Consider the following 14,851-nt stretch of genomic DNA (forward strand, 5'->3'; position numbering starts at 1 on the left):
AGGATGTAAGTATTGTGGAGGGGAATTAGGTCAGCTGGAGAAACGTTACGAGGGATGTACCACATGACATCATACTTTGTGTACACACAGCGGCAGTTTTGTACGTAACGTTCACTCAAAGACACATACGAAGATGCAGACACGGCCTCTGACTCCACAGAGGCTTTACAGCTTGAACTTGACAGATCTGATTCTTTGTGACTGTCCGTCGTCACTTCTTTCCCCCCTTTCTCCCTTCCTCTGCTTTTAAAGAGTCTGACCTTGGCCACTTCCTGCGGCCCGCAGGGGATGAGGAAGGTCTGGTGATTGTGACAGGTGTCGCATCTTAACAGACCCACATGACATCCCGAGGAGAAATAGACATTTGGACATTCACTCATTTTTCCACTCACACTGTGTGTGTGCGTGTGGGGGTGTGTGTGTGTGTGTGTGTGTGTGTGTGTGTGCGTGTGTGTGTGTGTGCGTGTGTGCATGCATATCACTGATTCTCCAGCTCTCATTTCGGGTTATTGGCTTGGATACTTATCACCTCCAGCCTCCAAGGCCTGATTAGGTTGAAGCTACTCCAAAGTCAAATTTTGGATATCAAAGGCAATTCTCAACTTTGACATCTGTCTGCAGCATCTTAATACGGAGCCTGGGCTGCTGAAATTTGGAGAATTGAGTTCAACGTCGGAAAGTACGTGTACTAGTGAAAAAAGAAAACGTGTTTTCAAGGATTTCAAGAAGGGGGCTTGTTTACAAATACTTTATTAGTTTCAATAGAGACATTTTCTATAATGTGCATGGCTGCATATGCTTTATTTATTGCTAAATGAAACCTTTATTGCATCTTCTGGCTAATATTTTAGCCAGTGTTGTCACTTATATTACTGGCTTATGTGTGGTGTGGCAGGTTTGAGGTCACATATTTGCAGAGTCATTAATTGAATCATGTTTTAAACATCCATATATATTATCCCTGAGCACACATACTTTCCTTTGTTCAATAAACTTCAACGGGCTCCAGAACAAACCTGGAAAAGTGATCTCCTTAGGGCCCAGGGTGAGTCAGACATGTGAGAAGTAGAATGGGTGACTATCGGAGTTGTTTACTGTAGACTTGGAGTAGGCTTTATTTTCTGCAAGGAGATTAGTAACAGTGAATTATGCATATCATATTTTCTGGATTATCTCAGGCAGTCAAAGATATAATCTCACCGGATAATCTCTTTTAAAGTTGTTCAGCGGTGACTGTAAATATAGACATTGTTGCTTGTTTATCTTTTCTCGAAGTCCAATTTGGTCCCTGCTACTTTTGGATGGAGTGTGTTGTTGCACACAACTGTGATTACTCAAGTTGAAATGCCAATGATCTTTGCTTTAATACGCACAGTAATGAGAGGAGGGTGGATGAAAGCTACTGTAGCGTACGAGCCATTTTGTCACTGTGTGTGTGTATGTGTGTGTACAAGTGCATGTGCCCCTGCATGCAAATGTGAATGGGTGGCCTGTCTTGTCCAGTGGTGCGGTTAACCAGACGCAGACCTTTGCTTCAGCCAAATCAGGCCCAACGCAGACAGTGTGCATCCATGCCATTTTCAAGCTGCTCCAATTATATCTGCCGACCGTCCACATATTGGCCAAATTTACAATAATAGCGTATCTATTTCCATTCTAATGGCTGACATTGCTTGGCTTATCCATGCATGTATGTCGTGGTCTTTCATGCTTTGTGGTTGGGTCTGTTCCCAGCCATGTGCAATGTGCTGTGGCCTGTCTTGACCATGTATGTGTTGCGTGAAGCCAGTGCGTATGGTGTGTGTGTGTATATGCGCACATTCAAATCTCTGTGAATGAGCATGTGTATGTACGCATTGTGACCCCTAATGTACAAAGCCTTTGCATCTGTGTATGTGCCTATTATTTAAAATGTGTGTGTACCCAGTGTGTGTGTGTGTGTGTGTGTGTGTGTGTGTGTGTGTGTGGGTGCGTCCATGAGCTTGTGTTAGCACTTGTGTTTTATGTGTGTGTGCCTCCATGCAGTCAGTGTCTGTGGTGTGAACCCAGTGCTCAGCAAACAGGCCTTGAGCCCGGGCCAGCTCTGACAGACAGGGTGGTGGTGGTACTGGGGGTGGAGTGGAGAGGAGGGATTGTACCTCTATAGCTCAGAGAGCCTCTGCACAGTACACACTCCTCACCCCCATTTCCCCTCCCTTCCTCCCTTCCTCCCTTCCTCCCTCCCTCCCCCCACTCCCTGCTGCCTTGCCCGGAGCGCCCGCAGGCACTGGAGATGCACGCATGCGTTGCCTCGCACTGTGTGAGGCTTTGTCTGTTTGTGAGCGTGGATGTGTGTGCGTGTGTTAAGATGTAGATGAGCGTGTGTGTGTGTGTGTGTGTGTGTGTGTGTGTGCGCATGTGGATCTGTGGACAAAAGAAGCAACGATGTCTACCTCTTCTCTCACTTGGCAATAAGCATTGATGCTCCTCTCCTCTCTCTCTGCTCTAGTGTGCCCACTTTATGTTCATGCTATGACCACTTTTTGTTTTGGATTGTACAAAAAAAATGGGTGTCAAATGGAAACGCCTAAATATGCTACAGTGACAACATAAATACAACAGATAGAAAAGGATAGGCCGCAGAAATCAACGGTCTGGTTTCAGATACAGTAGCTTCCATGCAGTGTTGATGGAGTTGTTATGAGCATATGCACCATTTCTATCAGGCATACGACTCAGAATGCTGATCTGTTGTCACAAAAGCACATTTAGTTTATCCAGCATCCCTGAATAGTTTCCATTGTCCTGAGATTATTTTGTATTTACTTGATACAGAAGAATGTTCCTTTCCCTCTTCATCTTCAGCCAGCCATTAATGAAAAGCATCACGGACACCATGAGGCCTCATCCGTTGCCGTGTGAGTTGACGACCTGGTTCCTCCAGGTTTGTGTGAGGCACACCTGGCCTGGGCCCACCAACAACAACCAGAACTCCTCAAATACATATCTCAAAGAGTGTCACAAGTTTTCTGATGGAGGACGCAGACACTTTTGTGACTCGGATTTGGTTCATCTTTGGCAATGACATACAAATGTAATTACAGAAGATTGGTTAATAAGCAGGTGACTCTGCACCTTATACAAGCTCAAAATGAAGCTGTACTTTAGATCTAGTCATTATAGCATGAGAGTACCACCCTATAAAAACAGATAGCACCAAATCAAGCACCATCTAAATACCCATGCCCAAAGTCAGACTTCCTTCACTTCCTTACTCTAAATTCGGCCTCCTCCAGGTATTAGTGATTTGCTGCATTCAGCCCTCTCCTCACTACAGCTATGAATCTGTCCTCAGCCACAGCACAAGCTGCACACCCAGCTCATTTGCCAATAGCGCCAGAACCAGCCACAGCCCCATCCCAAGTACCAGGTGCATAACCAACACCATCCTATTTCCTCCGACACCCGCCACTCAACAGAGCTCCAACCTCGTCCCTAGTCTCAGACCCAGCCGTAGTCTCAGCCACAACCGGGGCTTCCATGTGCGACTGACACATAAATAACCAAGCCTGTCCGCCACCCAGGCAAATTCAAATGCACCTGTCAAAGTGATGAAGCACCCGCCCGCAGGGAAGCATTGTTTACATTTTCACTCCAGTCTTCGCAAAAGTGGGATTCTAATTATTTTCACACTGTAAATTAAAGCCAAGTGGGACAGAACTACCAACCAAAATGATCATGGAGGAGAGCACCCCAGCCGTAAAGGGTTGGACACTGAAGAGAGTGAGTGTGCATGGGGACAGAGGGAAGAAGCTTCTTCTTTTTTTTTAAAGAGGGGAGATGGTTAGAGAGAGAGAGAGAGAGAGAGAGAGAGAGAGAGAGAGAGAGGGGGGAGAGAAAAGGGAGATATGGCATTCACACAGGCAGTGCAGCAAGTCTTACTTCTGTTGTGCTCATTACAGACATGGTCTAGAGAACTTCAACCAACTGGAATACATTACGGCCTCACATTTCATACATAATAATGTGCCAAAAATGTGCTGCATTATTTTTCATACCAGTGGACACGGAGAGAGAAAGCAAGACGGAGAGAGAGAGAGACAAAGAGAGGGAGAGAGGTAGAGAGACAGAGAAAGGAGAAAGATTTAATTAGTCCATGGGAACATGCAAATGGAAGGTAAAATTAGACAGAGGAAGGGAGACCTGGGGAAGAGAGAGAGAGTGCACGAATGGTAATGATGGCTATCTAGTTTGGATCAATCATTAAAGGATCGGGGGACTGACAGGCCTGTTCGTGGCCACGCCTTAGGCTCCTGTCCTGGACAGTCGCCAGCCGGGCTCAGTCTGCCTGGCCATAGAGACTTCTCCTTCTCTCCTCCCTTCAGTTCAGTCACACACACACACACACACACACACACACACACACACACATACGCACATGCACATGTACACGCAGTGTGTACTCATATATCACAAACAGATGCATTCAAACACACATGTAAACTCACACTCCCAATAAAAGCGTAATATTTAATGCCTATGGATAGCTCACTCTGGGGCCTTGTTAGTTTGTGTTTATTAATCAGTGGTGCGTCCCCCCTCCTGGTTGTGTTCTCAAAATGGTGGATTAAAGCGTGCATGAGTTGACTAGTGAGTTTGCTCTTGAGGCATGGTGATTGGGTCGCATTTTGACAAGTGTTTTGATTGCGGTTGGAAAATAGCAAAGTTTTCCACTCGTGGGGTCAAGTTTTGGAACCGTTGTGGTTGTCAGCAGGGACATGCCAGACGGCGGAAATGTCCTCTTTTTAAAATAGTCAACTCTCGAAACCGTGTTTATGTCCGACATGTAACAAAATGGAGGAAAATGTCAGACATTGATATTTGTGACAGTTAAGGACGTGTTAGACAAGTATATAAAATACGCTGTACTCACCCCATACACAGCTATTACTAGACCAGTCTCTCACCCAGTAAAACATTACGGTTTAATTCCAAAGAAGCTGTCTGCCCTCTTTTTAGCTGTTAGTTGCAAGCTAAAATCCTAATTTAGGTATGAATATGGGTCACTTTTATATATATATATATATCTATATATATATATACAACACAAAAGAATATCCTGTTTAAAATGTTGCGCATTTATCCTTTTATCTCGGAGGCAGTGTTGGCCTCAAACTAACAAAACAGCAAAGGAATTCCAAATCCATCTCGTGACGGACTTCATATTTGAATTAGAATGATTGACAGGTCAGTCAAATGTCATTATAAGTCACAGTGCATTTAAAAAAAAAAAAAAAGCTATTCACAGACGCCTGTATTTAAGTATTGATTGCTTTTATTCTGCTTGCATATGTGGTATGGTATGATTTGGTTGGTGTGAAATCGCATCCTCTCCCAGAAAGACAGACAGACTATATTTGTGAACCATGGAGCCACGTCTGCAGCTGTGCCATCTCCACTTCCTGTGCCCCTGTCCCTCCCTCCCATTCTTCATGTGCATTTGCGGTAATGTCTACAAATCCTGATATTTATGTCCCTGCTGGAAAACATGGTTTGCCGTTTATAGTCCTCCGCTAAAACAAATAAGGCCCCGTCTCTCTTGATGCAAGTCAAGGGACTGATGCAGACTCTATCAGATTTATAAATACAGGCCCCAACAATAAATCCCGGCTTGATTGGGTTTGAATTGGGTTAGCTCACTTGAATGCTATCTGCTTAACCCACAGCTGGCCTGTCTGCTCCATGCAGGCATTGGACCTAAATCAGTCACTTAGTGCTATCAAATGGAACAATGGTGGAGTGGAGAGAGCACTCACGCTAGGGCTAGAAGCCAGGCTAGCACCATAACGCAACACAACAGACCAGAACAGAGTAGTGTAGAGCAGACAGGCCCTCTAATGCTCTTTCCTTTTTGTGTCTCAGCAATGATGCATCCTGAGAGCCATGGTGCATTGCATGAAATGGCATCACCCAAACCGAACACACAAACACCTTTTCAAGCTTTTGTCTCGTCTTGTCAACTGGATTTCACGTGCTAATTAGCGTAGGATGGTGGCGTGGCTAACATTGAAGAAAAAAAAATCTATTTTCATGCAAGCCAAAATACATACGCATGCACACCACACTGGGGTATTCAAGCAGGTGTGTTTAACCAAAGTGACTTTGAGTACAGAGGCTGAATCCATGGTGTTTCTATCACCACTGTACAGCTTGGTTTATGAAATCCAGAACTGGGGCCTTAACCGGGTCATAGGCACACTGCCTGTGACCAGCACAGCGAGAAAGGCATGTTTTTGCTTCCTCATTTCTCTCCACGTTTGTGACTTTAAATGTTTATGATTTCTCAATGTTTCATGGACAAGCTGAGAAGCAATATATAGGAAGACATCTAGGCTTGTCTGCACATTCTCCTATTTGTGTTTCCTGAAGAAAAACCCCCAGCAAATCAACGTACACACTATCCAAACAGAGTGATTGCTGCCTAGCAGAGGTGCTGATTACTTAAGGAATTCAGGTAATCAGTTTCCCCCAGTGTGAGCCGAGGCCAAGCTAGAGGCAAGCCGCAGTGGAGGCCATTTCCCTAATGAGCGTCTTAATTAGCGTTGAAGAGATGCATCCCCGCGTCCCCCTTAACACATGCAAACACACCTTCTTTAAATGTTCTCAGCTGCTCTTCTCCCTCTCTCTCTCTTTGCACTCGTGACTCTTTGACATTTTGACAATGAGGTCCTTTCTACTCATGGGGCTGTCTGGTTTGCAGTTTATGCAACGTCTCTAATTACGAGTGCGGTAATGGCTCCCACTGTTTTCCCGGTGAAGTGCCTAGAGTTGTGTTTGGCTAACCGTTTGTACGTGTGGGGTGACAGCGATACACCGCCACATTAAACCTCTCCTTCAGCTTGACCCTGCTACTCGCGGCCCCCTGAATGAGTTTGCCTTTTTCCTTTTTCTGTATTTTTAGACAAAATCATAATTACGCAGCCAATTAGAGGGTCACCTTGAATTTTAGAAACTACTTGAAAAACGTCTTCCTCTTTTTTTACACCCACTTTCTGTGTGTGTGTGTGTGTGTGTGCGCGTGCATGTGGCTTAGTGGTTGTGTGTGCGTGAGGTTTTCACTGCTCTGAGTCTGTGATGTAAAAGGTTATAGTTTGCATTATGGCCCATATGGCTGCGTATCGCACATGCATGTACACACACAAACACACACTCATAAAACCATGCTCTCACTCCATTGAAACCACTGTATTGTGAGGCCTAAAAACAGGGAACTACCTCTGCCTGGCAGTCTGGGACGTCGGGGACAAAGCAGTGTTGTCATGTTTTCATCATATCGACTCTTGGAGCATATGGATTTACAACTTTGTCTTTGAGTAAATACGATGATGTATGAGATCTACCATGATGCATGCATCCGGCACACATTCAAGCCTTCACCAGCAGACACTATCATAGAGGGAGAGAGCTTCCATGATCTTCACACATGGATGACTTCGAGTTACATGACCTATATAACACGTTACACGCTCCGCTTGCTCCCCGTGTCTCACCCTAATACAGAAGGGCAGCGCATTACAGGTGTGTAAGCTCCCAACACACACACACACACACACACACAAACAAAGAGTCACAAACAAGCCTGCCAGCCGGATTATCCATATGTACGCATGATCACAAACACAACCTGTCTCTTTACCTGCCACAGACCAGGCCCCATAGGACTCAGGCACTACTAGGAATTAGCGTGCTGATGTACTGTTCACGAGTGAGAGCTTATCTGGTGGCTGCAGTTGTATGTAAATAAAATGAACATCTCAGCAGTTTACAAGGTACGGTTCAGGCTGATTTTGATATGATGTACATGGGTTTTTGATATTGGGTTTTCTCAATTAAAAAAATAAAGTTACTGACATTTTCTTTTTGGCGGATTTTGACCGAATGCTTACACTGTAGCAGAGTGTCTCACATTGAATGGGTCCCAGGTTCTAAAACGTCCCTCGTACTTACATTATCCCCTTCAATTTGAATGCATTTCTTTCATGTCTTCACAGATTTTCCAACAACATAACTAGCATATGGAATGCTATTCAGCAGCCAACCTTAAGCCTTGAATATCAGAGCTTTACACAAGCTGCTGGACAAACCAACTACAACCACACTCTCAATGTGTCATGATCTCCCTTCACGTTTGTGCATGATTAGGTGGCAGTCTATGACTATATCTGGACGGCGGATGACCCATTGGCAGGCTCTGCAGCCCCTGCCGACCTCCCAAGAGAGGATGCAGCTCTACCGGAGGGCGAGACCAGCACCCACGTGGCAGTCTACACCCTCTACCTCAGTGGGCTGAAACAAAGATACAGGCACTTCCTCCGACAACCGGATGGCGCTATCATGGAGGTGGGATATGAACATCTTGTGTACAAAACATTTTGACATTATACATTAATGTACAATAAACACAGCATTGTGAAAGGGAGAACTACACTGTTTGAATTATCTGGCCAGAAATAACATGAGACAGAGCACATATCAACTTCAAGGCTGCACAATCCTATAAACCAGTTGTTTTCATAGAAGAAAGTAAGCTTTCATTTCTATCTGGATTCGGCATTAAACTGAGGTCTTTCCCTAACTGAAGTTTGCGCCTTAAGAAAGAGAGAAATTAAGAGTGGAGGAAAAAGAAAGGGAGAGGAAAAGGGTGGAGAAATGAGTTGGCGGTTCAGAAAACACTCCCTCCTTTCCATCTCAGGGAAAGACGGGGAGGGCAGACATGGACGCATAAAGTAGTTCCTTATTCTGCTTTCGGAACAATAAAAAAGACAACAGTACAGCTCTGTGGTCTGAAAGGGTGAACAACCATGACAGATTAGATTTTCTTTCCTCGGGTAAAACCAGATTTTAAATGATTTTTTTCTGAATGTCTGGATTTGCCCTGAGAAACAAATCAAGACCTAGTTCATCATGTGAATACAACTGTTACTTACTACAACTAAGTCAACAGAACTCACATTTTGCTCTGTCTCCTCTCCTAGTAACAACCATTTACAATCTCTATATGTTGTATTAAAAATCACAGTGCCTTATCCTGTATAACCCTTCTGATGAAATGTCATTTTTGACAGCAAAGAAAGCACATAATGCACCCTCACTGCGCCGTGCATTGTAATTATTGCCACAAATATTTAGCACCTGCAAGACAGACAGGTCAGAAACACACAGACTCACCAATTGTAGTAGCGCTTTGTGACTCCTGCTGCAGTAGCAAGAAGTCATTCCTTTCCTCAATCATTCTGTCAGTCGCCCAAGAGCAACCTGGATCCTCGCAACAAAATTAATATTTTGATGTTTGAATGTGAGAGGGATGAGGGGGGAGGGGGGTTATAGGCGCTAACAATTAGCTCTGAGGCTCTTTTTGCGTTCTAATGGTTCTCCGTCATAATTTGAGTGATGGTGAGCTTATGTGAGTAAACACACAGCATGGTATATTTATTACTGGTGTCGCACTGTCTGCGTGTGTATGTGTGCACACGTAGCCTCTAGACCTGTGCATAGCAGATGAGACATCTGGGTGAATTGTTCGTGGCTAAACAGCGCACACTCATTGACACAGACAGACGCGCACAGATCTTCACTTCTTTTTTTTTGTGAGAATAACATGCACACACAAAAAAAACAAATGCAGTTGCCGACGCAAATTGACTACACCCATAACCCCGGCAACCGAAACGCTACCTCGCTGAGAGAAAAAGAATGGATTCCTGCCATTTCTGCGATGCTAAATCATTACCACCGTGCTGACTCTTCATTCTTTAAACTGTGAAGGGAGTTTCATAGAGGCCACCTGAAGTGAAAGATAGGTTACTGTCCTTGGAAAAAACACACACACACACACACACACAAACACTCGATCTCTCTGTTGCTCTCTTTTCTCACACACACTGTGTCCCTTGGGTGTTGCTGTCTGTTCCTTGCAACTTAACAGGCAGGGACCTCCAGTAGCAAAAGATGCCGATGGCATCCTCTTTCACCCGCTGGTAGTGGGGAGCGATAACACCGATGCGCAGCGTCGCCGAGAGAGCACTATGCCATTCCCCTTCGCCTCGCAGCGCGGACCCCCACTTTACATATTCAAAACTAATCCTCTCCTGAATATATAGACTGGTTTTATGTATAGAGCAAGATCCAGGAATCACCAAAGGGCATCCCCAGCACTCGGAAGAACACTTGAGCTGATTTTATTAGTGCTTTATATAATTCTGGCAGCGGTACACACACTGCGACAGGGTGCTGTGTACAAACTGGCCTTCAGATGTAAGGTGACAGCTCCTCAGAGAGAAATAACAGCCGTGCAGGCACTTCTACACAAATTAAATAGATAAAAAATATAGAATGAAATACAAAAATGCTCTACTACTGTGTGATATCCAGTGGCCATAGTAATGTAGAGAATATCCTCTCTGTTCTTTATTTATGACATTTTAAAGCAATTTTTATGGGTTTTCCTGTTTAGGCTTAATACTATATTCACTTCTCCAAATAATAGCATGCTTCATGGTGATGTATTTACACTGCAATGTTACTAGACTAAGTATTGTATAGCATGAATTCAATTTATTTGGGCAATAAAACAATAATTTAATTGGTTTTACTTCAAGCCAAATATGCTGAGGTATATTTGAGATTTTCCCACCGGCTTTCATGTACATGCATGTCAGTATCATTACTTGTTATCAACATGTCAATTTAGAACATGTAGCCTACAATAAAAAACACATGTTTTCCTGCTTATCATTATTAGTAGTAGCATCTACAATATGTTCATTGTTTTTGTCATATTCTGTTGTGAAATCTTGATCGTAGGCATAGATGACAGGAGGATGACGGTTACAAAAAAAACAAACATAATACTACTGTGTAATAACGTGACTTCCATGTCTCAGTTAGTTAAAAGAGTAATCCCACTTAAGAAGTCTGTTTCCATTTACTGAGGAAATATTGACGGATGGCTCATTTCCTTTAAAGAGCTCTGTTGTCTCAGGCAGTGTCCTGGACACCAATGCCCCGAAGGACTTGCTCCTCCCTTAGACTAACATGACCATCGCTCCAGGGGGCAGCTGCTCTGCAAAATAAACGCAAATTTACATCCAAAATGTGTCTAAACCGAACACATTAAAAAGCAAGTCCTGGAAGAAGTGCCCTGAGCTATAGACACTGTTAGACACTGTTTGAACGTAACAGAACAGCGAGGTGTGCCCTGTTTGATTTGCTGGAGAGTGAGAAACTGAGCAAGAGTCATGAGAAACTTAACATTTCTGTTGTTTATTCAGCCATTATTGAACCAGCAATGTTGACTGAAAGTTTTTTTCTTTTTCCCGTTCGGTGTTGCATCGTTATCGAGAAGTAGGGAGCGGAGTGGAAGGAGTTGTGGGGTGTGTAGTAAAAAAGATATAACGATAATGAAGTCTTTATTGACTTGCATATTGAATTCTGTTTAAAGAAAGTTAATATTAATGATCCATCATATGCTCCCATGCAGCGTGTTGCCCAGGGCAGGTGTTTGTAATATTGACCATGCTGAAGGAATCTTCTCGCTGAATCACAACAATACAAAAAAGTTAAAGCTACGTTCCCGTCAGTGTGCTCCAATAAAAGACATTAAAGGTAAAGTGAGGTGTAGCTTTTCAAACACTCATTACCTATAAACAGATGTTCCCCAGCTGCCAACTCGCAAAATGCACTGCTGACAACAACTGTTCGGGACGAAATTATGCAGGGAAATGCATCTATATAACCTAGGACCTTCAGAGAAGGCCTCATAACCACTCTGTCTGAGGAAACAAGATGGCTGATGTAGAAATTAATGCAGGCAAAGTCATTATCTTCCCTCCTAAAACCACAGTGGGTTTATGTCCCCCTGTGTCGTTTTTTCTCCGGGGCTAGCATTTAAGTGTCGATGGACTTATAAAAAGATAGGACAAGCCAACTGTGCCCCTTTTGTCTCCTTTCCTCCATCTGGGAGGCAGCAGCATATGCAAGAACTGGCTCAGCTTCTGTAAAACTTCCATTAAAGATGCACAACTAAGGCTCTGCCAGCTTGAATATTACCTCTCTCCGCAAATTATTTATGGCTCGGAAAAAACGCTGATGATGAGCATCTCCAGCGACTTGTATAAATAAAAACACTATTCTCTGCAATTTCAGCTGTGCTTTTTCTTTTTTCTCCTTTTTTAGCGGGGGGGGGGGGGAATGTTCTGAACCATTTGTAGAAACAAAAAGAATGCAGTTTATTCACACAGTAAGGTTTTTAAGTGTATGGCATTTCATTATCTTAACCTCGGCAGGGAGGACTGTGTTGTATTATGCATGTTTTGTATAATTAAAGAGAGGATATCCTCTTCCAGTTTGTAGATTTCTATAACAACAGTGACAAAGCTGATAATTATGATGATAACTATGACGGATGGAGATGATCAGAGAATGTGAGAAATGGAAGGCGAAACGCAGAGGGTTCACGAGGGACACCTCATCATCGTGATGTGCCATCAAATCTCTCATTAACAAAGAGTCTTTGTCTTGTCTTTGCGTGACTCAGCCCACCGTCCGTCTGCACACGTCCACGACTCTTCGCTGGACCAATATTGACCTAATTTATCATGCGGGGGAAATATGAAGAAGTTAACCTTTTGGAAGAAAAAAAAAGAAAAGAAAAAAAGCACCTTGCAGCAACATTACATTGACAAACCGCATCAATTCTCCCTCCTACCTCTCTTTTGTAATTACTCTGCCGCACATTTGATTGCCGCTGCGGAGCTGAGGACCCACGCTTCATTTGCCGTGAGGTCATCGGCAGCCCTCAGAAATATGAATATGATTTATACAGGAAGTGAGTGTGCTCTGTGTGCGTTGTGAGTGATGTCTTTTCTGCATGTGTGTGTGTGTGTGTGTGTGTGTGTGTGATTACGAGAGACACAGAGAGGGAGAGAAAGAGGGGGGAATGTCCTTGGCTTCATACTGTATGTTGCATGAGGAGATTAATGCCTCCCTGGCAGCCATATCTGCTTAGCAGGAGGACTTCTCCAAACTGCATGTAATTATCTGGCAAGTTTATACTAGTTTTAGATAAAGAAGTACTCTGTGGCACATTTTTCAAGTTTGTTCAATTGCAGGCTCTTTCTGTGTAATTTGCCACATTAGAGAAGTGCCAGCCTACCTTTATGACTCCTCGATCACATGTTTTGCTGAAGATGTGTGGAAAGAATGCAGACGTCAGTTTGACTTAACCCGTCATTGTTTTACATCGTGTATTAGTTATTTTAATTTACTTCTTCATAGGTCATCAAGTTTTTATAATCTTAAGCTTAGAACCAGTGAGATTTAAGTTGTATTTCATATCACTGTACATAAGTAGGCCAACCCAGAAATGTGAGAGCTGTTTTCCCTCTGGGACTGGAGGTAGTGTGTCATATAAAGTCTCCATTTCTGCTTCTCCTCCAAGTTCACTCTAAGCACCAGGACAGCGGTAGAGACTGTGCATGACAACACCACTCGCAGGCCTCGAGGAAAATAGCAGTTCTCCTGCCAATCTCTGTCACTGCCATCCAAGTTAAACCTGTACTTTGATATACTTGATGCATATGGGCCCTTGGGTGTCCTGGAACAGTCCATGTACTGTTCATTTGTTGTTCTGCTTCCCATTCACGTTGCCTTGCCGACTCTCTGAAGGTGATTGGTGACATGGAAGGGTTGAACAGTGCAACCAGGATGGTGCCCTGCCCGAGTCAGGGCTCGGCCAATTGGAGAGAGGACACGGAAGGTGCGAGTGCTTCACACCAGCTACGGAAACGGAAGAAAGTATTTGGGCGTGAGTGTTACATCTGAGAGTACACAAAGTAAACATTCAATAGTCCGTGTCGCCTTATCCCTCACACACACACACACACACACACACACACACACACACACACACACACACACACACACACACACACACACACACACACTCTCTTACTTGTGCAAACCTTTTCCTACCTGCTGTTTGTTCAGCAGAATGTACACAGTTTCATCAGGTGTTTCATTCCCTCAGGGTCCAATCGTGTAGAGCCAATAGGAGGAAGTGGGTGTGGCTCCAGTTTTGCACTGCAAGACCTCAACCGATGAAACCAGAGCAAAGGAAGAGATAGTTAGAACCTAAACTAATGTAAGTCACCTTATCAACCATCTGTTTGACTTGAGTCCTCTGCAAAATAGTAGAGTTGTTGGTACATTTATTGAATAACGTGTGCTTTTTGTGTTGTTGTAGGATTTAAATATTTAAAAAACACTGATTCAAATATGCTGTATTGCTGCCTTCAGCTTGAACATGTGGTGTGAAACATATCATTCACTTTTGCAATAACTTTTTTCTCAGTTGTAATGAAATGTATGTGTGTACTGTATATTTGGGTCTCAATTCCTGGGTACTAAACCTTTCAATGACAAGCTTTAGTACTAGAACTAGTGTTAACCTAACAAACAATGTCCAGCAACACTGGCAGGCTGTTAGCTGTTCAGCGCGGTCTCAACACAATGAAAAATGAAGATTCTAAAATTCACTAATCAGAACACCAGTGATAAAATATCAATATTGGCCTCACATAAAGCAGGATAATATTCAGGCCAGCTTGATTTGTATTGAATATGTGTCTGCTAGCCGGTGCTCAGTGTAATGAAGTGGCTCACAAATCAGGCCATAATGGCTGCCTACTTACACATATTGCTTAATTAAAGGTTGTGAGCTTATTAGCATGTGTCTCTGGCACAGGGCACGGCGAGATGGGAATCGGGACTGATGTCGTTGAGGGCCAGGCTTTAAAGGTTTTATAGATGTCTA

The 14,851-nt window shown here is 43.6% G+C and overlaps 1 protein-coding gene across 1 annotated transcript in view; it reads left to right on the top strand.

Moving 5' to 3' along the window:
* Positions 1–14,139, top strand: part of ofcc1 (orofacial cleft 1 candidate 1) — a 79,245-nt gene extending 65,106 nt beyond the window's left edge. The window contains exons 22-24 of the mRNA XM_034560738.1: positions 8,182–8,379; positions 13,705–13,843; positions 14,066–14,139. Coding sequence (XP_034416629.1) covers positions 8,182–8,379; positions 13,705–13,843; positions 14,066–14,139 — 411 coding nt within the window. The remainder of the gene's footprint in view (positions 1–8,181; positions 8,380–13,704; positions 13,844–14,065) is intronic.
* Positions 14,140–14,851: the final 712 nt, after the last annotated feature.

Source organism: Cyclopterus lumpus, chromosome 20, assembly GCF_009769545.1.
Source record: "Cyclopterus lumpus isolate fCycLum1 chromosome 20, fCycLum1.pri, whole genome shotgun sequence".
NCBI lineage: Eukaryota > Metazoa > Chordata > Actinopteri > Perciformes > Cyclopteridae > Cyclopterus > Cyclopterus lumpus.